The sequence below is a fragment of the Alosa pseudoharengus genome, unplaced genomic scaffold, assembly GCF_046254945.1.
Source record: "Alosa pseudoharengus isolate Yale_2024_CS ecotype anadromous, Long Island Sound unplaced genomic scaffold, YU_APseudo_1.1 YU_APseudo_1.1_scf_1, whole genome shotgun sequence".
In the NCBI taxonomy this organism is placed as follows: domain Eukaryota; kingdom Metazoa; phylum Chordata; class Actinopteri; order Clupeiformes; family Clupeidae; genus Alosa; species Alosa pseudoharengus.
In genome coordinates this window covers 56,959,830-56,982,501 of record NW_027468564.1, presented here as the reverse complement: position 1 = coordinate 56,982,501, position 22,672 = coordinate 56,959,830, and the positions used below count along the sequence as shown (strand labels likewise).

Here is a 22,672-nt window from a genome sequence, read left to right as displayed (position 1 = left end):
CACACACCTAACAGTCTCTCACCCCACCCACTCCTGACTCCTCCACCCATACACAAGGCATGCAATTAAACACACTGTTGGTTTGTCTCACACGTAAAGCTGCAGTGAATGGAACAGTAGAAATGTGGGCTTGCAGCCGTAATCCTCTGAGCAGACCCACAGACCCACATATTTTTGGCATCCGCAGCAGGCTGAGCTGATTTCCAGCCCAAAACAATGGAGCAGACATCTCGCTAGCAGGGTGCCCCTGCAGTCTATATCACCTAGTACACCCAGTAATACTTCCAACAACTTTCTCCTCAGGAGGGAGTCATCCATCTTGTGCTGGGGTAAACAAAGTCACACAATTGCAGAGTGTTGTGAATGATGACCGAAAAAAAATATATTTTCACCTTGCATTTGACATCTCCATCATATTATGAACGAAGAATTTGATGCTTATTTCAGTGATAGCTGTCAACTTGTAGTTACATCAGAATAAACAACAACACTTTACAATTTGTACAAGTGGATACAGGTCAATGTTAAAAAAATACACACACAGACACACACACACTTGCACAATGTTTCTCAGTTGCCAAAGCAGTCAATACATTGATATAGTGTAACATTCACATAGTTTCTTTCATTCCAAAAAGTAACCTATTGCAGAGCAAATATTCCATACAATAAAAATGCACCACTCCCTCATCTAGGTTGGGCGCTACACATAAACACTCACTGCAAGAAAATCCTTGTTCTTTTGTGTTCAACTTCTACTCTCCATTTGGTGCAATTCAAAGCAATCATTTGACAAAACAATTAAAATATTCTCCGTTTAAAATGAAAAAACCAAAAACAAAAATAGAATCAAACAAAATCACATGGTGTCCAAGTATAACACCGTAGTGTTAGCCCTCTTGAAGGAACCCACATAAGACCCTCAAATGATTCATGGAGTGTCCAGGCCTGTGGGGAGTGGACATAAGTGTGTCCAGGCCTGTGGGGAGTGGACATAAGTGTGTCCAGGCCCTTGGGGAGTGGACATAAGTGTGTCCAGGCCTGTGGGGAGTGGACATAAGTGTGTCCAGGCCCTTGGGGAGTGGACTGTGCTTTAGAATGAAACGGCTCAAGAAGTGACAGGACAGTCGTGCAGAAATCTCTGCCTTCACAGTGTGTGATGTAACGGCATGCGAGCGCAATACTGAAGGCACAGCACCAGTACTGCAGCGCCTCCAAACAGAGTCGGGGTCAGTTCAGAAGACCTTTAAAGAGTCTGGGTCAGTTCAGAAGATCTTTAAAGAGTCGGGGTCAGTTCAGAAGATCTTTAAAGTGACGATGCCTCAAGAGCGCCACACTTCAGAGGGAGAGTGGAGGGGTCCACGGGCGTGGCACATCATCAGTCCCTGACCGCGCCCTCACAGTCGCCGTGCCAAAAGTCCACATGATCTCTGGGAGGGGCAGTTTCAGTTCTCCGGTGTCCCTCCGTGCCATCCCCGCCCAACAGAGTCATGTCCAGCACAGACGCAGGGAGCTCCAGGGAACAGACCTGCACTGACCGCTCCAAAACCACACAGACACCTCGGGAGGCAAAACAGAATCACTTTCAAAAATATAATCAATCATCTTCCCTTACTACCCTACTGTAGTCTGTCGGGCACAAAGCAACTCAACTCAGCTGTGAGTTATGACAGGGGGGCACTTGAGAGTGAGTGAGTGAGAGAGTGAGCGAGCGAGCAAGGGCAGTCCTGCCGGAGGGCTTCAGAGGAGATGAAGGAGCGGCTCGAACGGGAGGTGGTCAGCAGTGACGTGGCAGAGCAGGTCTCTCTGGCCTCGCAGGGCCGGCGGGGAGAACAAAAGGAGCCTCAGGACAATAGCAGAGACTGGTGGCCTTTAGTGGCCTCTCCTGTCCCCTGAGGCCCAGCAGAGAGAGGAGAGCGGCAGTAGATAAGGCATTTGAATAAGTCAAGATAAGATGGCCAGGGTGGGATGAGAGAAAGGAGAGATATGGATGTGTGTGTGAGGGGGTGTGTGTGAGTGGGGGGTGCTGGGAGTATTGGGGTTCACATAACGGAGCAGCACTGGCAGGCTTTCTGTTTGGGGGCATCTACCCCCTCGGCTCGCCGTGGAGCGGAGGTGTCTGTCGGAGGGGCCGTTTTGGAGGTCAGCAGGGGCTCCTGCTCAGCCAGCGGCTCTGGACACGGGGCTTTGGTGGCAGCGTCGTCCAGAGGCACTTCCTGGAACTGGCTTGGGGAACTCGGGACAGGGGCAGGGTCAGTAGCCGGGTCAGTAGCCGGGTCAGTGGCCAGAATGGCGTCTTTGCCTTCCTCTCTCTTCAGCTCGTGGGTGTCCGGCTGCTGGCTCTCGTCCTCAGCTGCAGCTGCAGGGGTGGTCTGTACAGCCGGGGAGTACACAACAGCGCCCTCTGTGGGCTGGGGCTGGGGTTGCGCCTCATCAGCGGTGGCCTCTGCAGTCTCTGGCTCAGTTTGGGCTTCGCTGGGCGTCTCTCCATCCTCCCCTCTCTCCACTGCCTCCACTGCCTCCGCCGGCTCGGCTGGCTCAGTGACCTCTGCCTCCGCATCCTTCTCTGCCTCCGCAGGGGCCTCTGTGCTGGACTGGGCTTCAGCGTCTGTGGCCTCTGGCTCCTGGTTCTCTGGGGCAGTGGAGGTCTCAGCCGCTGGGGGTTCAGATGCCACTGTGTGGCTCTCGGGCTCATCCTCCACCTCCACCTCCGCCTCCGCCTCCTCTTCCGCCTCCGCCTCCTCTTCCTCATCCATGATGATCACTCTCTCCGCCCTGATGATGGCCCCTCCGTCATCGTCCACGGCCGCGCCCTCACCCTTCTCTGCATCACTGAAGCCCAGGAACGTCATGACAACTGGTTTGCTGGTTGGGCCGTTAGATGTGGGCATCACCTCCTGAGCTCCACTCCCTTCTGCAGCAGACGTCGAAAGTGACGCTGAAGTTGCCATGACGGCAGCTTCTTCTGGAGTTCTCTGGATCTTGGTAGAAGGCTGCACAGCCTCTACCTCAGGAGCAGGCATGTCTGTGGCCACCTCGCCATTAGGACCCTTCTCTTCAGCTATCACCGGGGCGACCGAGGTAGCCTTCACATCCTCCTCAGCTCCCACCTCCACTAAAAAAAAAAAATCAATAGAGAGAGAAGAGAGTGTGAAATTGACTGGAAATTGCAGCTAGCAATTTTCTCTGAACTTGAAGTGCTCTTGCCAGTAGATATCACAACCTCTAAAATTATCACTTCTGCAAATAGAGCTCAAGTGCAATAAAGAACACACAGTTTGCACTTATTCAGTCCGACATGAGGGTGAATAGTGGACGGAGGACAGAGGTTGAGAACGTTTATTAAAGTCCAGAGGACAAGTGAAATTGAATTCAACTGAAGCAGAAGTTGAGGTGAGGTTGAACAAAGTTTCCTGGAGTTTGTGATGAAATATAAGCAAGTGGTTGAATTAAACTACATCAGTGGTCCCCAAACTGAGGGCCAGCTCACTATGCCTGGATGTAAGAGAGGGCCAGAGACTGGGAGTATATCAGTAAACATAAATAGCTTAGTGCTGTGAACAACAGCAGCCTACCTTAGTTGAATATTCCATTCCATTATCACAGTGTTTCCCAAAGTCTGGGTCGCGACCCACGGGTGGGTCGCAGGAGATTTTATTTGGGTCGCCTGCGTTGTGTTATAGGCCTAACTGATACCATTTGTCATTTGATACCAGGAAAGCTAAGTTTTCTATTAGGATGTAGATTGTTAACTACCACAGTCACGGTTGTGTCATAAAAGCTCATGAAACTGGCGCATGAAACTGGGGGACGAACGCATCGCAGAGGGGGTGCCAGCATGGATATCTACCTCTCAAAATGAAACCGTTTTATGCGGCGCCTGCCATGTACCTCGCAGTTGCAAACTGCAAGGGACATGAATCCGCCTATTTGCACGAACATTAATAGATACCAGCTCCTCAACTTTACCGATTAAAATCTAGTGACTGTGCTGTCAAATAAAGCAGACATCCATAGACCGGACATAAGGCCATTCAATTTGCATACAGTTTCGATTGCAGATGCAATCTTTAAAGTTAATAGCAACCTCCTCACATTCTTATTTCTGATTTAAAATGCACAACAGTGCATTATATTAGTCTACAATTAAAATGGGCATTTTAAACACTATTCCTCTCGTTTTTTACCTCGCTAACTCCAAAGTAAAGGCGCATTCTTCCGGCTATTGCGCAAACGCCTCTTGTTCTGATATAACGACTATACAATATAATATAATACAACAATACAATATAACGACTTGAGTTATTTGCTGTTTACATTGGAATTGACGTCCACAGTGTTATGGACCCATTTGTCTGCAACAGTGTTATGGACTCATTTGTCATGTAGAAATACATGAACAGCTTACTATGCTGACGAATGACGACTGCGCAACATGCGAGAATTTCCCCTACTCTCGGATGCGCATTAAAGCGTATCTTTTCAGTAGTAATTTCCAACTTTTCACGCTGATGGTGCTCAAAATGCAACACAACCGTGTTCAAAGAAGGGATTCTATGTATGGTTGGGAGAGGCATAGAAAAGTTGGAGAACCTGTGGCCTAAAACAATATTGGTGGTTGCAGGGTAGATTTGAAGTGAAATGGGTCGCGATGGTCTGTCATTTTTAAAAAGTGGGTCGCCAGAAAAAAAGTTTGGGAAACACTGCATTATCATATAGGCTACTGCAATTTACTACCATTGTTAGCTGTGTTTATGTTGTCATCATGCCATATCAGTGTAAAACACTAATAAAAAGACTTTAGCATTTCCAAAAGTATTAGCAGTGAGTCCCAAAAGTATTTCATTCAAAATGTGTGAACTCTGAACTCTGTGTCTTTGCATACACAGCTCAAGTTGTGAACAAGCAACATCCTACAAATAATTTAAAGTTCTCAAACTATGAGAGTTTTATGAAGTGCTGGCAAAAACATCTGAAATCACCTGATGAGAACTTTCTGAACTCTATGAACATTTAAACGAGTGAATAAAAAATAGAAATAATTATCCCAGAAAGTCCCAGAAATATGACTTGAATAGAAGTTAGTTAGTTATTAACAATTAATTGATGTTATAAATATATATGTTAATATATGTTCTTACCTTAACTTTCACGAGTTGAGTCATACCTCTCCCGCGCCGGTAGGTGCACTCAAACGCTCTGTCGCGCGGCGTGAATGTGTTAGCATGTTGCTATGCTAGCGGGCTCTGCCGTGGCCGTAGAGAGAGGAACATAGCAGTAATCAAACACCTCCATTTTTTCCCTACTTAAATACAGTTGCACGAGTAGTTGATAAAAATGTGTAAGTCACACAACATGAAACGTGGCGATTTTCCAAGCGAATAAACAGGAGAACTACAATGTGTGGCGCAATAGCACTTGGGAGTACTTCGACCTAGCGTGGTAATATTATTAACACCTAATTGTAGATCCTATCCACCACAGATTTTAGAATCCATGCTGGATCATCCATCAGCCATCCATCAGCACCAAAGTTTGTTGACCAATTTTCAAAACTGCTCCCGCCCACCATCCGTTGGTTGTTTTAATGTAGGCTATATGGGTGATGCAGCGCTGCTGACGTGAGGCTAGAAAGCCCTTGCCTGTTCTAGAAAGACTGATCTAATGCAGCAAATATATTAAAAGGCTGAAGTCGTACATTGGCTAGGCCTATCCCCAGAATATCAGCAGCAAACTCGGTCTCTGTCGCGCAAAACAGTCTTTAAATAAAACGCACATCGGCCTGTTGCCTATTCTGCCAGCGTGTGACAATATATCGTCCAAAATGCTTGATTGCATTGCATTCTCCACATTTTTAGCTAAATTTTCATGTACCACATCAGCCTTTTTGTTCAGTGAATCTTTTGTAAATTACTTTACAATTACCGTCGGGCCCTTGTCAGCAGACTTCGGCTTGCCTCTTGCCACTATTCACTCCTTGTCCTCCGATGTCTTTTCTGAGTCATCTACAGATATTTACACACATTCACCTCCCTAAATAGAACCAACTTGACGTTGACTTCAACCTGTGTTATATCCTAGATGAGACTGCCTGGGTTATTTTGTTTAGATATTAGCCTATATATAAAACACATAATTGTAGCCTACCATTCAGGGAATAGGCATTTAAAAGAGAGACAGAGAGCGATATGACTCAGAAATGACATCGGGCGATGGCAGTGCGAGATGTTCAGAACATAAGAGCTAAAACTTCTACAAACTCCATAACATCCACAGCGGAAAAAGAAGGCAAGAAAAATAGTTGGAAAACTTAGATGTGTAAGGCAAGCAAGCAAGTTTGGCGGTTGTTACTAAAAATGTGAACATGCACGTTGCACTGTTGTGCGGTGGACTTTCAGAATGAATGGAGTCGGAGTTTCTTTAATATCGAGGCGTCATATTTGTCCGATGGCCTGCTATAAAATGAATTGCGATGTCTGTCTGAAAAAGACGCGCTCGTGCAATCAAAATGAATGGGAGTCTTCAGAACAGGCTTGTCAGTCAACCTGACATATGTGTAAAGTAGCCTATAATGTGAATGACTTATTTTATCAAGGATTTCTTTCTTTTTGCAAAAAATAAAGTACAATAGGCATTAATTAGTAGGCCAGGAGCATGCTGAAAATATGTGGCAAATTGCGTTTTTTATTACAATGATAAAATTGTAAAAGGACGTGACCGAAGCTGAGGCAGCAGGCAATAGGCATATAGGCCCGACGGTAATTGTAAAGCAATTTACAAAAGATTCACTGAACAAAAATGCTGATGTGGTACATGAAAATTTAGCTAAAAATGTGGAGAATGCAATGCAATCAAGCATTTTGGACGATATATTGTCACAAGCTGCATGGCAGAATAGGCAACAGGCCGATGTGCGTTTTATTTGGAGACTGTTTTGCGCGACAGAGACTGAGTTTGCTGCTGATATTCTGGGGATAGGCCTAGCCAATGTACGACTTCAGCCTTTTAATATATTTGCTGCATTAGATCAGTCTTTCTAGAACAGGCAAGGGCTTTCTAGCCTCACGTCAGCAGCTCTGCATCACCCATATAGCCTACATTAAAACAACCAACGGATGGTGGGCGGGTGCAGTTTTGAAAATTGGTCAACAAACTTTGGTGCTGATGGATGGCTGATGGATAATAAGTTTTGCTATGCAGTTATGGTTGAAATAATAGCCCATCAGCGCATCTCTAGTGTGTGTGCCTCTCTCTCGCTCAGAGGGGAGGGAGAGGCTGAGGGTCGATCCAGCATGAATTCTAAACTCTGTGGTGGATAGGATCTACAATTAGGTGTTAATAATATTACCACGCTAGGTCGAAGTACTCCCAAGTGCTATTGCGCCACACATTGTAGTTCTCCTGTTTATTCGCTTGGAAAATCGTCACGTTTCATGTTGTGTGACGTACACATTTTTATCAACTACTCGTGCAACTGTATTTAAGTAGGGAAAAAATGGAGGTGTTTGATTACTGCTATGTTCCTCTCTCTACGGCCACGGCAGAGCCCGCTAGCATAGCAACATGCTAACACATTCGCGCCGCGCGACAGAGCGTTTGAGTGCACCTACCGGCGCGGGAGAGGTATGACTCAACTCGTGAAAGTTAAGGTAAGAACATATATTACTACTGATTTTGGGTGGCGTGTTCCTTTAAGACTAGCCATAGAGAATGAATGGGGGTAATTACGGAGGTCATAGTTTGACGATGTCGTACTCCCGTGCGGGCCAGATGCTATACACGGACATGTTTTTGGGGGCCACTCAAAATGAGGTGGCGGGCCATAGTTTGGGGACCACTGAACTACATACTGAAACAGGAAGTCTTATCCTAGAGGACCAACACACTGCGGGAGGGACAAGAGCTTACCAAGCAAAACGGAAGAGTGAGGAGCATCACATTAAACAAAAACAAAACAAGGAGTGCACAGTATGACAGTAATAAAACAAAACAAGGAGTGCACAGTATGACAGTAATAAAACAAAACAAGGAGTGCACAGTATGACAGTAATAAAACAAAACAAGGAGTGCACAGTATGACAGTAAAAAAACAAAACAAGGAGTGCACAGTATGACAGTAATAAAACAAAACAAGGAGTGCACAGTATGACAGTAATAAAACAAAACAAGGAGTGCACAGTATGACAGTAATAAAACAAAACAAGGAGTGCACAGTATGACAGTAATAAAACAAAACAAGAGTAAAACATGCCAGACACGTCGTTGCATGCATATGCACATGCATTACACTAGCAATTGACTGTGAATATGATGTAGTAAAAATGCATAGCTGTGTATTGGCAATACATATCCTGTTCCTAAAGTAAAACTGATTAAATAACATTGTATCTGATGGGTCCAATGTTAAGGGAGGCCATTCAAACATTCACAGAGAACACTGGAATGATGAAATAAGAGAAGAGAGTCTACACAGTCAAAACAAGAAAGGCCTACTCAGACAAAAAAGCTCGTACTTGTTCCATTTCCTTGTCCATTCTGTAAAACCGGTTCCTTAGCGGCTGGTTCTTCTTTGAAGAAAAGGAACATGAATTAATCATCTTAACACAGTCAATCCCAAACATTACATCAGAACCCACACCAGGCTACAGTCGCCCCATTATGGAAATCCTGTCCATTACTCTAATTACAATAACAGCTGGAACACTGGCAGTGAGAGGCCGCTGATGTTCAACAGGTTCCAGACTGTTCACTTCCTCCCTCAGTGACGTGTGTCAGGGGACAGCAGATGGCACCAGGTAGAACAGGTGTGCCTGACAGATGGCGTGCACTCACCTGTCCTGCCTTCCTTCATGATGCAGACACCCTAACGGGGACGAGAGAGACAGGGGGACGTCAGACTCAGAGGACAGGAGCCTGTTCAGGGCCTTCCCACAGTATGATCAGACACAAGAAGAGGACACTGGTGTGGACCGGATGAGGACTGTCCCTTTCGGAGACGGTCGACAGCACAAGATATGAAGAGTTTGGTTCCAAAACGCTAGCTTTCAGGGTTAATTCCAAAAATCTCTGTTGTGTTCAATAAGAACTCATCCATAATAGAGTGATTCTTTGCAGGGATGAAGTTGTAAACAACTATTACATTTTGCATCCAAGCCCATTATTGCCTAATTAGGTTGAATTAGCCACAAGGGGGAGTCAATACATCAGAATGGCCTGTGAGGATTCAATGGTGCATTGAGTAATCTGCATTAAATTGACCCTGGACGACATGTTCCATTTTATTTTGTTGTATTAGACACAGGGCTAGAGAAAGCTTCATTAATAATCTGTCTACAAGCAGGCCAGAACAACTGTTCAAGCTCAGTAAAATGACTGTGGCAGATCTGAACGAAATAATTATACGCCGACATAATTACACTTTCATGGTCTTGCTTGTAATACTTTATGCAATCATTCAAATGCCAAGCACTCTAGTTATGGAGTGTTAATTTACCACTAACATCACGTACATTAAAAATATCAATCACACTTTTTCTCACTCCACATTAAGGTGTGCTTTTTTGTCACATTTAGATTCCACAGACCTCTAGTCATTTGCTACTGAGCACCAGGAACAGAGAGCATCCAGCTACGGGCCCAGCAGCTCACACAGACTGGCATCTCACCTCGCTGTTGTCATGCGTCAGTCCGTCATTCACAGACGTCACTGATCCATCCTCCTCCGTCAGCTTCGCCACCTCTTCTGTCAACCGCTCGGTCTTTGCCTGCAAACTAAACACACACACACAGACAGACACAGGCACACACACACAGGCACACACACACACAGACACACACACACACACACACACACACTTAATCCCTCCCTTAACAGGCTCTTCAGTAAACTTCTTAATTAAATACATTTTAAACGTGTTGGTTTATAGCCAGGGAGCCGCGTGGGCCTTTGGCCACTTGAGAAGTGTGCCATGCATGAGGTCTCCATGGCCACTGGGCTGACGAGGCCATTTAATTGCAACAGCAACCTCACAATTACCAGCGCAGACAGGCCTTTAGAACAAAGCACTCTCAATCTAATTAATTACTCCATTTGTCTAAGTCCTGCGGTCAAGGGGCGTAGGTTTGGTCTGAGCTTTGGTGGGGACACTACCCACTAACCCCCCCCCCCCCCCGGAAAAAAAGGAAATGCCACTCAACTCTTTCACCAGCCACTATAGATATATCAAATGAATAAATTGTTCTACTGTCCAACTTAATCCATACTGTGTAGCCTACATAATCTGATTTTAATTTGTATAGATATGTAGGCTATATTTAACATTTAACATTTATTTTCTATTTGGTCTGTTATGAAATCATGCATTGACCTATTTAAACACAGCTCAGTTTTAAGAAACTTAAATACATGCATGCTTAGCATTTTGTGAAAGGAAATCATTAAGGCTACATTGACAAACTCTTAACCGTAAGCTGCCTGTATATTCTCTGATTCTAATATTTACAGATATCTAGGCGATGTAAGCACAGCTCAGTTTTAAGAAATGCTTAAAGCCGAAAGACCATGTTGAATTTTGCTACAATTTATTTCAAACCCGGATTACTCTGGAACAGCTAACTATACACGGGAATGCATTACACCTTTGTGTTCGGTAAGGTCTGCTGTTTATTCTGATATATGGTTTGTCATGTGTTGCGTGAAGAGTGTGTAGGCCTACGATATGATCCACTGAGACGAATGGATGTGGAGATGGGCGCAGAGAATAATTATTAAATCTCTTGAAGTTATTTTTCTCGCGAACTGTTTATCACAGCAAATAGTGGCTATAGCACCGTTTAAAAGCTGAGAAAAGGCTCTTTCATGTGACACATGTGTGATGAGTAGCCTATTCGAGGAGTTCAACAGAGAAGAATGGGTGAATTTGGACGCACTTCATATGCCTTGTAGTGAAGTAAAGCTGAAGCGCTGCGCCATGCTGCGCAGGAGACTGCGGCTCACTGGTAGTTATTATAGGTAACTTCAAATCAGCGCGATTTACCCTTATAGGCTACTGCACATTACAAGATCTGTTCGAGATGATCCGCAGTCCTGAAGTGAGAAATGATTTAACTCTTTGTGTAGCGCATGTGAGCGCTTTTTCCCCCATTTCAACCTGAATATTGGTGGGGACATTTCAGTCGTAATTTGACATTGGTGTGGACACGTCCTTCGGTCCCCACGCAAATCTACGCCCCTACCTGCGGTGCACGGAGCAGGTACATCCCCCCCAGTACACAGCACTAGGAGCTGAGCTCCCTCACATCCATCCACACAGTGGCCATGGAGGGGCTGCAGTAGAGAGAGCACCCAGAGCACAGTGGCCATGGAGGGGCTGCAGTTGAGAGAGCACCTAGAGCACATTCTCAAACACCAAACCCTCCATCTTCTATCTTTATAGCAGTTGATCATTTTTAAACATTGTTTTTTGGGGCTTTTATTAGGAGAGTGAGCGTCAGGAAGCGAGTGGGAGAGAGAAATGGGGTGGGATGGGGAAATGACCCGGGCTGGACTCAAACCCTGGTCCCCGTGGACCTGAATGTGGTATGGGAGCAGTATGTGCTCTGCTGAGATCGTACCTGTCGATGTTCTGCTCAATCTCCTGAGCTTGTTGTCCCCACAGAGGGGAGCGAGGACCTGCGCTGTCTGGAGACAAGGGAGGGCCCTCCATCAACCACTGGTCTCTTAGAGACTTCCTCTGTTGGGGAGAGAGAGAGAGGGGGGGGGGTATGATAATGAAACAATGATGACGTTAGGTTCTTAGTAGTGGCAAAACATTTCACTGCAGGAAGGTGCCAGTTATAAATTAGGCAAATGTGTAAAATAAAGTTTAATGACACAGTCAGATTTGTGGGATGTGCATAAAGTCACAGAGAGACCCTTACATACAGTATGGCCAAGCCCTTACATACAGTATGGCCAAGCCTGAACGCTACAACAGATCAGCAGATAGAGGCTGCAACATGCAACATCCCACCTTCAACCCTACAGTCTCCATCGGATCAAGATCATCTCCTCATCTCCCCCTCTTTGCCACCATCAGAATGTGCTCCTGTCCTCTCCTCTCCTCTCCTCTCCTCTCCCCTCCCTCCCCTCCCCTCCCCTCTCCTCTCCTCTCCTCTCCTCTCCTCTCCTCTCCTCTCCTCTCCTCTCCTCTCCTCTCCTCTCCAGCCAGACTGGTTCCACTTAAGGGCCGTAGACCAGCAGTCACAGTGCACCCTTCTCCTTTCATCCAAAACAAACAGGCAGGCCACCCTCTCACGTCCTTCCCTCAGCTCCAACTCAAACAGGCCTCTCTCTCTCCCCTCTTCTCTCTCTCTCTCTCTCTCTCACCCCTAGTCCAGCCAGGAAATACATGGCGAGAACTTCCTTCCTCTATGGCTCACAGCCTTTCACAGGGTCCTGCTCTCACTGGCTCTCTTTCACTCTCTCAGTTTCACTCTCTCTTCTCCTTTCCTCTCTTTAACTCTGCAGTTCTTCTCTTCTTGCTTGCTCTCCTCACATGCCTCCTTTGCTCACTTGTTTTTCCATCCTCCACCTCACTGATCAGATGCGTCCCACAGTGTGCTGAAAGTCTGTTTTTTTTTGTGCTTCAGCCACAGTTCTGTCAATCCCCCGTCACTGGCTCAGCCTTCAGCAGCAGCACCATCAGGCTGCCAGCCGCCACAGTCCAGCGCATAAACAAGACAAAATGGGTGAGAGAGGAGATACGAACAGCTCTCAACAACAGACACCCACAGGGGCCAGAGAGTGGAGGGAAGAATGCCAACGCAATGGACTTTAGGAGCTCCACTCTGCTGAATCACCTTAGCCCCAGTGGTGCTGGTCACCTGTGGTAGCCCAGACAGCTCCATAAATAACCTTGGCTGCGTCCGCTCTCGGTCTGCAGTGCTGGATGGACTTTTTCTGCCACAGGCTCAAATCTGACGACTTGCCCCCAGGTTGCGCCTCCCCCTCGGGGGGGCTCTGGTGCTCGAGGCCCACTGGCCAGCACCGACTCTCCTTGACCGCCACCCCACTGAGGCCTGGAGGACGTTTGTACAGTTTATCAGAGATTACATCTTGAAGGTCAGTAGCCTCTGTTCTGCAGCTCTCAGGCGAGCTACAGAGAGCACTTCAACTAGAGCGCTGTTTCTGGAGTCACGCACTGACGTCTGAGTGTTATCTGTGTTGCTGCTGTGAGTGTGAAGTCCCCCACCCACCCACCCACCCACCCAAGCCCCACTGCCTGCGTTCAGGGCTCGGTACAGGAAGTGCTCTGCACTCAGGAAAGCTGCAACTGTTGTTGCTGCCCTGAAAAAAAAAAACGCACTGTTACTGCCCTATTCAGGTGCCATGGCAACACATGATTCATTCATTAAGCCTTCATCCATGTCTTTATTATATTTATCACATTCCGTTTGTTCTGCTCATGATGTCCATATTCAGCTTGAACAGTTACCAAGCGATGACGACACTGCTTTGAACAAGGGCCATGATTAAGCCAAAGAAAAACAGATAAATAACCCCCAAGGTGATCTTGATTTGAGGACGAGACCGACCCAGTCCCCTCTGCTGGATTATTCCTGTTTTCTCACACACACAAAAGCGGATTTAAAGACTTTCTGGAGGAGCCGTGGTGGAGTTTGCAGGCGTGCACACACAGCAGCACACAGCAGTAGGAAGTGGAGGATGGAAATCTGCGAGCGGATTAGGAACAATAGGAAAAGTGGCCCTCGGAGGCGCACATGTAAACAGTCGCACAGCAAAAAAACACTTCACGCGGGAGGAAACACAATCTCCAGCCTCAGCAGGCTCACCGCTGCCTTCAGGAAGGGTGTATCTCTGTGAGCATGCACGTAGCGTTGGAGTGGAACGGTGTGAACATGACTAAGTGTGAGAGCATGTGAGAGTGTGTGTGATTTGTGTGTGTGTGTTTGGGTGTTTGCATGTGTGTACATGTGCATGCATGCATGGGTACAAATGTGCTTGTGTGCACATTTTAGTGCATTTGTGTGACGAATAGTGCTGAGTCATACTGAAATATGCCAGTGAAAAGGAAGCTCAGAACTGGGGTTGGCAGCCGGTGTGACATATGCTGGTTGCAGCCATGTGCAACATATGGCCCCAATACAGCCATTCATAAGGGATTTTCACACCTCCATGACATGAACGAATCTCTTGGCAGGACTTTTGTATGTCTTCTGGGCCTTGCTTTTGTGTAAGTGGCGTTTACTTGACGGCACCTATTTGAAGGTCAAAGGTCACGAGGGTCCCACCTTTAGTTGCTGCAGTCGGATCCTCTCGTCCTCCATTTCCCTCTTGACTCGTTCCTGCTCCTCCTGCAGCCGCCGCTTCTCCTGCACACACACACACAAAAACACACACACACACACACACAGAGAATCAGACAGTGGAGGACGTCAACAACAAAAGAACAAAAAGCTCTCAGCAACGTGCTGCACTATACTTAGACATTCACTAACAAACTGTGAATTTTTGAAGTATGTGGCAGTGATATTATTGTGTTGTATTCTTAGCTGCTGTCTGCTACACTGACAGAGGCATAATGAATGTATGGCACTCTCCTAGCTGCATCATTATGGTGCCCGTGTAACTGTCATCACCAGAGTGATGGTCTGGGGTACTGGAGAGAGTGGTGTGGGGCTGAGGAGTGTGAGGGTGGAGAGTGTGAGGGTGGAGAGTGTGAGGGTGGAGAGTGTTAGGCTGGAGAGTGTTAGGGTGGAGAGTGTTAGGTGGAGAGGCTGAAGAGGCTGGAGAGTGTTAGGGTGGAGAGTAGGGGTGTCACGATTCTCCAAATCCTTGATTTGATTTAATTTTCGATTTTAAATTTGCGATTCGATTCGATTTTCGATCTTTTTTTAATATTACTATTAATGCCTTTTCCTTTTGCCATCCATTCCTTTTCTTTGGCCTTTTCCTTTTCTCTAGGTGGAGAGTGTGAGGGTGGAGAGTGTGAGGGTGGAGAGTGAGTGGAGAGTGTGAGGGTGGAGAGTGTGAGGGTGGAGAGTGAGTGGAGAGTGTGAGGGTGGAGAGTGTGAGGGTGGAGAGTGAGTGGAGAGTGTGAGGGTGGAGAGTGTGAGGGTGGGGTGGAGAGTGTGAGGGTGGAGAGTGTGAGGGTGGAGAGTGAGTGGAGAGTGTGAGGGTGGGGTGGAGAGTGTGTGGGTGAAGAGTGTGAGGGTGGGGTGGAGAGTGTGAGGGTGGAGAGTGTGAGGGTGGAGAGTGAGTGGAGAGTGTGAGGGTGGAGAGTGTGAGGGTGGAGAGTGTGAGGGTGGAGAGTGAGTGGAGAGTGTGAGGTTGGAGAGTGTGAGGGTGGAGAGTGTGAGGGTGGGGTGGAGAGTGTGAGGGTGGAGAGTGAGTGGAGAGTGTGAGGGTGGGGTGGAGAGTGTGTGGGTGAAGAGTGTGAGGGTGGGGTGGAGAGTGTGAGGGTGGAGAGTGTGAGGGTGGAGAGTGAGTGGAGAGTGTGAGGGTGGAGAGTGTGAGGGTGGAGAGTGAGTGGAGAGTGTGAGGGTGGAGAGTGTGAGGGTGGAGAGTGAGTGGAGAGTGTGAGGGTGGAGAGTGAGTGGAGAGTGTGAGGGTGGAGAGTGTGAGGGTGGAGAGTGAGTGGAGAGTGTGAGGGTGGGGTGGAGAGTGTGTGGGTGAAGAGTGTGAGGGTGGGGTGGAGAGTGTGAGGGTGGAGAGTGAGTGGAGAGTGTGAGGGTGGAGAGTGTGAGGGTGGAGAGTGAGTGGAGAGTGTGAGGGTGGAGTTAGGGCGGAGAGGAATCTCTCTGGCTCTGTGCTGGGCAGTCAGGGATCTCTGGTCTCTGGTGTTGGTTTACCAGACTAAGGGAGGTCCTGGCTCAGCGCTCTGTATACACACTAAATTATTCAGAGGCTGTACAGCGCAGCTGAGTTTCCATGGGACAGGACCACAGTGCGTGTGTGTGCGTGCGTGTGTGTGTGTGTGCGCATCTGTGCTTAGTTTCATATAATTAATAGCTCTCAGGAGCAGATTAACAATCCCCTGGCAACACACACATTTATACCACTGGCACCTCTAAGGCCACATCTTAGCACGGCAGCAGGGTGTAAAAGAAGCCCTACTTCATATAGCAGTCTAGTCAGGTACTGACTATTACACTGGCACAGAATTAAGACACTGTTGAGAAAGCTCTTCTTGAGATTCAGAAGGAAAACAACTTTCAAGAACTGAAGGCTGAAAAGCGATCCCTACGGTAGGCGCAAGTTAGCAGCAAACTAAACCGGCACAAGAGAGATGATGAAGGGGTTCAGTTTAGTGCAACAGCCCACATTTGCCCAGGTAGCACTGCAGGTTTCCCCACCCTCACAAATGATGAAACTGACTGCAAAAATATGCAGAAAATATATAGCAGACTATTCAACAAAAGACAAAATGCATGTAGTCATCAAGGATGATCATGTAGCAAGTGTTGGTTGAGTAGCATGTTGGCTACTGAGTAACACGCTGACCAGGGGTTTACTGGACACGATCATGGCTGCTTCTTCGGCGGAAATCCCACAACAGTAGCTGCTGATGCTGCACTCCCAGCCACGCACCCATGAGCACTGACAAGCTAAGCCACGGAACCCCCGCGCAGAAGAGAAGCGCGAGCTGCCCGAGACAAATCCCACTCCGGCACAGCTGCCGTAAGATGTGCCGCTCAAGAGCGCGCTTGTTGAGCTGCTAAAAAGGTCTGCCGCAAATCAGCGTATCAAAGGGCCCATTTTGCTCCCTGCCAATCACATGCGGCAGAAAGAGCAGAGCGGAGCTAGTCGTCATCACTGCATGTATGTGCGTGTTTGTGTGGGTAGCACCGTGTGTCTGCATCTACATGTTAGAGCGTGTGTGTGTGTGTGTGTGTGTGTGTGTGCAGGAGTGTGAGTGTGTATGTTAGCGCTTGTGTGGGCGTGCTTGCATGTTATGTGTGTGTGTGTATATATATATATATACACATGTGTGTGTGTGTGTGTGTGTGTGTGTGTGTGTGTGTGTCTCTGTGTGTGTGTGTGTGTGTGTGTGTGAGAGAGCGTGAGCATGAACGCTTGTGTGTGTGTGAGTGGGGTGTCAGTGCATCTGAAAGCGCTTCCCCTACACAGCATGACAGGCCTGTGCTTCCCCGGCAGTCCCAGTGCGCTGGGCCCCATCACATCCCCTCACGCCCGAGCCCTCACACACTGATACTAATGCTATCTGTGGCGGCGCTGCCTTAGCCAATCAGGCTCTGCTTCTCTCACACTCATAGACCTACCTGCTAAAGGGTAACACACTTATATAAGCCAGCAGTGATGTTGAGGTGTAGAGGTGGAGGAACAGCGAGTCCATGAGGCCGGCGGCTACTTACTGCGATGGCCTGCAGACGCTGCTGGTACTTCTCGGCTTCGTCCATCTTGGATCTACAAAGGGTCAGATAGAACAGAGAGAGAGAGGAGGGTTAATGGCACTTTAAACTCTATGGTACTCAGAGAGAACAGAGAGACAGGAGGGTTAATGGCACTTTAAACTCTATGGTCCTCACTCCTCAGATAGAACAGAGAGACAGGAGGGTTAATGACACTTTAAACTCTATGGTCCTCAGATAGAACAGAGAGACAGGAGGGAAATGACACTTTAAACTCTATGGTCCTCGAAGAGAACAGAGACAGGACGGTTAATGGCACTTTAAACTCTATGGTCCTCAGGGACTAGATGAGACCAAATGTTATTATTTCAGACGCTAACATGAGCTGTAGTAGCTATGAGAGTAAACGCTGTGTGAATGCTGTCGTATCATCCTGATGATGCTGTCGTATCATCCAATTAATCACTAATCTGAGAAGCTCTGTTTTGACTGCAAAAGCATGACTGTGACTGACAGCCTGCCTGAGATGCTATAGTTAGAGGGAATTACAAACACAAACAAACAGATCCCATGTGTGTGGGTCTCTGATGCGCAGTTTACAGTGGTGCGGTCACAAAGGATAAACATGCAAGAGCACTGGGGCTTAGATCTCGTTTGCTGTTCAGCTTCTGATGGACAAGGTAGAAGGTGTTTATTCAACTCAGGACAGGTGTGTGTGAGTGTGTGGAGAGACTGTGTGTGTGTGTGTGTGTGTGTGTGTGTGTGTGTGTGTGGAGAGAGTGTGAGTGATCTGGAAGGAGTGTGAGTGAGATAAGAGGTGCCAGCTTGAATCACACTGCACCTCAGTCCTCGAACCAGAGAGGGCCTTAGGGGACATGTCCCCAGGCGAACTCAACAGACACTTTCATTCTGCAGCAAGCTCAAGAGCTATGAGAGGAGCTGCCGCGATCGTTTTACATGAGGAACTCGTGAATATCATCTAACTGCTGCCCATGAGCACCATACGGACCAAGGCTCTTTAAAGTCCTGGATCTAATCCACCCCACACACACACAGGACCACAGGGGCCTGAATGACTAAGCAGGAATGACTCGGCTCTCTGTCCCTGCCTGGAGACGGAGAGACGGAGAGGAGGCCTCCTGTTGCAACAGAGAGAGAGAGAGAGAGAGAGAGAGAGAGAAATAAATTGTGTGTGTGTGAGTGAGAGAGAGAAAGAGAGAAACAGAGAAAGAGAGAGAGAGAAAGAAAGAGAGGCAGAGAGAGACAGACAGAGAGAAAAGAGTGTGTGTGTGAGAGAGAGAGAGAAAGAAAGAGAGAAAGAGAGAGAGAGAGAGACTGATAAAAAAGATGGTCAGAAGATGGGCAGCAGGTTGTTGGGGGAGAGGCCCATCTCTCCAGGGCTCCCACAGAAAAACACTAACTTTTCTCTGCTGAGAATAGCAGCGTGGGGGTAAACAGAAAGCCTTTGATTCTGTTCACGTCTCTGCAACTATACCCACGCTAATTAATGATGATGATGCTCAGTCCCTTTCTCTCGTTGGGTAAAAACGGCGGAAAGAGGACTTGAGAGTGGGGGCGTACAAGAGACAGAGTATCATAGAGGAGAGGAGGAGAGGGGGATAGAGAGAGAGAGAGAGAGAGAGAGAGAGAGAGAGAGAGAGAGAGAGAGACAAACACACAGGCCTCTATTTCACCAGTTACTCCTCATCCTCATGCTCCCCCACCATGCTTGTTGCCATGGTAATGTATCCTTCATTGGCTATAAAAAAGGGAAAGTGCAGTACAATGTTTACCCTTTCCAGTCACCCTAAGCAGCTGAAGCCCACAGTGGATTTCATATTTCACACCGGTTTCCACACGACTCTCACCAGACCAGCTCCAGTCAGCGGGGGGGAGAAAGCAGTTAAAACAAACAAGGCTGAACTGTAGGCACCATTAACAGCAGCGGAGAGCCTGTGAGAGGACTGGCCTGACCCAAGTCTCCAAACTGTCTGAGAGCGGCCTGGACATGAGGAGGAGGTGTGGGGGGGGGGGGGGGGGGGGTGTAGGTGCGGAGTGGACGAAGGAAGGAACTTTCTCACCCCTCCGCAGTCTCCTGTGGAGGTGTGGCTTCAGCGCAAACACTCGGAGCAGTTCAGCGCGTAAGAATGTCTATTTGGCCGGAGGGAAAGTGAAACCACGGGAGATGGAAGGGAATCTGTGGGAACGGCACACTACGGGGCTCGGTGGGGTGGACTGCACGCAGTGTTACAGATACAAGAACAACAGTTTATCCTCTCACGCCTCCTCCGACACACACGCACACACACATAAAGCACGCAGGCACACAGTAAGCTAGTCTAACACCCCCCCCCCCCACACACACACACGCACGCACACACACATAAAGCACGCAGGCACACAGTAAGCTAGTCTAACACCCCCCCCACACACACACACACGCACGCACACACACAGTAAGCTAGTCTACCCCCCCCCACCCATGCCTGCTCTCTCAGGCTCTGCAGAGCTGGAGAACTGTCTGCACACAACACATCCTGTGCTGAACACTGGGAGGATTCTCCCATCGCCTCCTGTACAGGTAGCCAAGACTCGGCATGTTCCCACGAGGCCAGTCATCTGTAACCAAAGGTGTGCCTGGCTGACTGCAGGTAAATCTCTCAGGAAATGCAGGTAATCCCCCTCAGACTGCAAGCGGAGGGGGGAGGAGGAGCAGCTTTGCAGCCGGCCTCTGATCTGTATCCATCCCTGCGTTGTGGCGCCGGCGCATGTAAAGGCTGGTCTGCTTTACAGGAGCAGAGGAGTCTCCCCTCACGTCAGATGTTGTTTTTAAAGCCTCTGATCAACCAAAACTGATCCCAGAACAGATTATGTGTGATCATAGCCGCATAGCCGGAACTGCTTTTCATCTGATACAGCGAGATGAGCGAGACGCATTAACGGTAAAATGGGTGACTGTTACAGCCTGGTAACTGAAAACAGGAAACCTCAGGCCGTGAGAGCAGGCTGCTGAGTGATGCAGTAGTTCCTTCGCTCGGAAATAAAAATATGTAGTCTTGTACCTTTGACTTTTTTTGGACTTTCTCTTCGTTTTTTCACTCGAAATGATATGTTGTATGCGTCGTAGCTGATTAGCCTAAGACATGCTCTAAAACTCTTTAGATACGGATTTTTCCAAAACGTCAATGGGAGAAATGAATGGGAAATTTACTTCCGGAAACTAAGCTCTCTCGGAGGAGGGGCGGGACTGTGATGCTCTATTATGTTGGTAAACGTTTGAACTAGCCAACTAGCTCCGCTGGTGGGAAACACATGGGACTCATAGCGCTGCCGCTGTCCTATTGCGTGCAGAGGGAATTTGAAAGACAACTGATTATCCCGCCCCTCGGACTGAGCACTGCGAACGGTGAGTGCCCAGACCCTACATTTTAATGTGGGTCTGGCTCGCCAGGCTAACAACAATCACGATATTATCGCAGACGATGTATATCACCCACCCCTAGCGGGGTCTGATGCGCTTCGCCCGCCGCCGTAGGGCATGCGCGTCCTGGTGCCCACATTCTGCCCCATTTCCTGCGGACACTGCAGACAGGGACAGGTCCCACACTGCCCACTCACTGCACTGCACTGCACTGCACTGCACACTCTCTGGTTACTGCCATTCATGGGTCCTTCCCAAGCACAGCCAGTGGCACGGCAGCACCTGCTCAATCGCAGCACAGTCTCTGAGAGCAAAATCGCTTTTTACATATATTTTTTTAAATCCCATGTCGGCCTTGGCAACCGAGTAGGGGATGTCAGTGACAGCTACAGAGATGGGGCACTTTGTGAAATTTGTCTGAGCACGTCCTCAAGTTGGCAATTTGCACAGGGGGAGCAGGAGAGCGCGTTTCCCTGGAGACTGAGTGCTGCGATGTGCGTGAGCTGTCTGATGGCAGCTGGAGGCCCAGCACTCTCCCTCTTTAAGAGCAGAGAGAGGGAGAGAGAAAGAAAGAGAGAGAGAGAGAGATGGAGGGAGGGAGAGAGAGAGATGGTGGGAGGGAGGGAGGGAGAGAGTCAGAGAGAAACAGAGTTAGGCAGAAATACATACAAGGATAAGAGAGAGGCATAAGGAGAGAGAAAGTGAGAAAGAGTGGGACAGAGATACAGAGAGAGTGAGAAAGAGTTAGGCAGAGAGATACAGAAAGATAGGAGAAAAGAATGCAGGGAGACAGCAATCCATCGCCACTGCAGCTGTGGTGTTGAAACCAAACATGCACTGGGTGTGTGTGTGTGTGTGTGTGTGTGTGTGTGTGTGTGTGTGTCTGTGTATGTCTGTGTGTGTATGTAATGTGCTCAGCCTTGGCAACTCTGTACAGGAAGTGCTAGTGACATGGAGGGCTGAGCAAATGCTGTGCAGCAGCCCAGATGAGATGAGCCCCTGAAAGAGAACCCACTCAATAACTCCATCGACTGAACGCTGTGAAATCACAGGCATGAATGACTGCGCTTGCCCACACAAACTCTAGCGACGCTTCCACTCTCAGAGCTGCTGGAGAGCGGGAGGAGCTGCCTAGCCTACTTTGTTCCTGGAAGAGGAAAAGGACTGTTGGGCAGCCTTGAGCTGAGGATGAGTTGCTCCTGCACCAGGATGTGTGCACTGCGGCGTCCCTGACCTGAGGCAAACGACACCTGATCCTCCCATCCAGGGTGAACGCTGACGTTTACGGGGGGAGCTTTCTTCAGCTGAACGGGTGGCGGTGAGCAAGGACTCGAATGACACTCATTAATGGCCAGCCTATTAACAAAGGCAGCTGAAGGAGGGTTCACTTGGTGTAGCGTATCTGAACGCTGTGACAATGCAAAACTGAAGAAGACATAATGAGACCTACAGTAATGAGCACCAACAGCAGCACAGCAAGCATTGATACAAGCTTGCTAGTTAGCTAGCATTGATACAAGCTTGCTAGTTAGCTAGCATTGATACAAGCTTAGCTAGTTAGATAGCATTGATACAAGCTTAGCTAGTTAGCTAACTGATGCATTTGCATCAAGTATTTAGCAAAGTTGAGCATGCACCACAAACCCTATCATAATGTATCTACATACCTTTGAAAAGGTGTGTTTTTTGGAGGTACTGTGAACCATGTACCTAACCCTGTTAGAGTCAGACGCCAGTAAGCCAGTGACCTTTTTCTGTGGCTGGTGCATCAACACCAGAAAAGAGCACAAACTTGTTGGCTTTGTTTATGTGTCCACCATCCTCATCGCTGACATTTGGAGACACAGTGGTGATGTATTGTCTGGACGGTCTCTTGCT

The 22,672-nt window shown here is 48.0% G+C and overlaps 1 protein-coding gene across 3 annotated transcripts in view; it reads right to left on the bottom strand.

Moving 5' to 3' along the window:
• Positions 1–355: 355 nt before the first annotated feature.
• The window catches only part of palm3 (paralemmin 3), a 31,406-nt gene continuing 9,089 nt past the window's right edge, over positions 356–22,672 (bottom strand). For 2 of the 3 annotated variants that reach the window (XM_076294608.1, XM_076294599.1), the window contains exons 2-8: positions 17,377–17,428; positions 14,293–14,373; positions 11,614–11,732; positions 9,666–9,771; positions 8,833–8,863; positions 8,514–8,567; positions 356–3,115 (exon numbers count right to left, since the gene is read on the bottom strand). In XM_076294608.1, coding sequence (XP_076150723.1) covers positions 2,043–3,115; positions 8,514–8,567; positions 8,833–8,863; positions 9,666–9,771; positions 11,614–11,732; positions 14,293–14,373; positions 17,377–17,421 — 1,509 coding nt within the window. In that variant the 5' untranslated portion in view covers positions 17,422–17,428 and the 3' untranslated portion in view covers positions 356–2,042. The remainder of the gene's footprint in view (positions 3,116–8,513; positions 8,568–8,832; positions 8,864–9,665; positions 9,772–11,613; positions 11,733–14,292; positions 14,374–17,376; positions 17,429–22,672) is intronic. The other variant, XM_076294619.1, reaches the window with a different exon arrangement.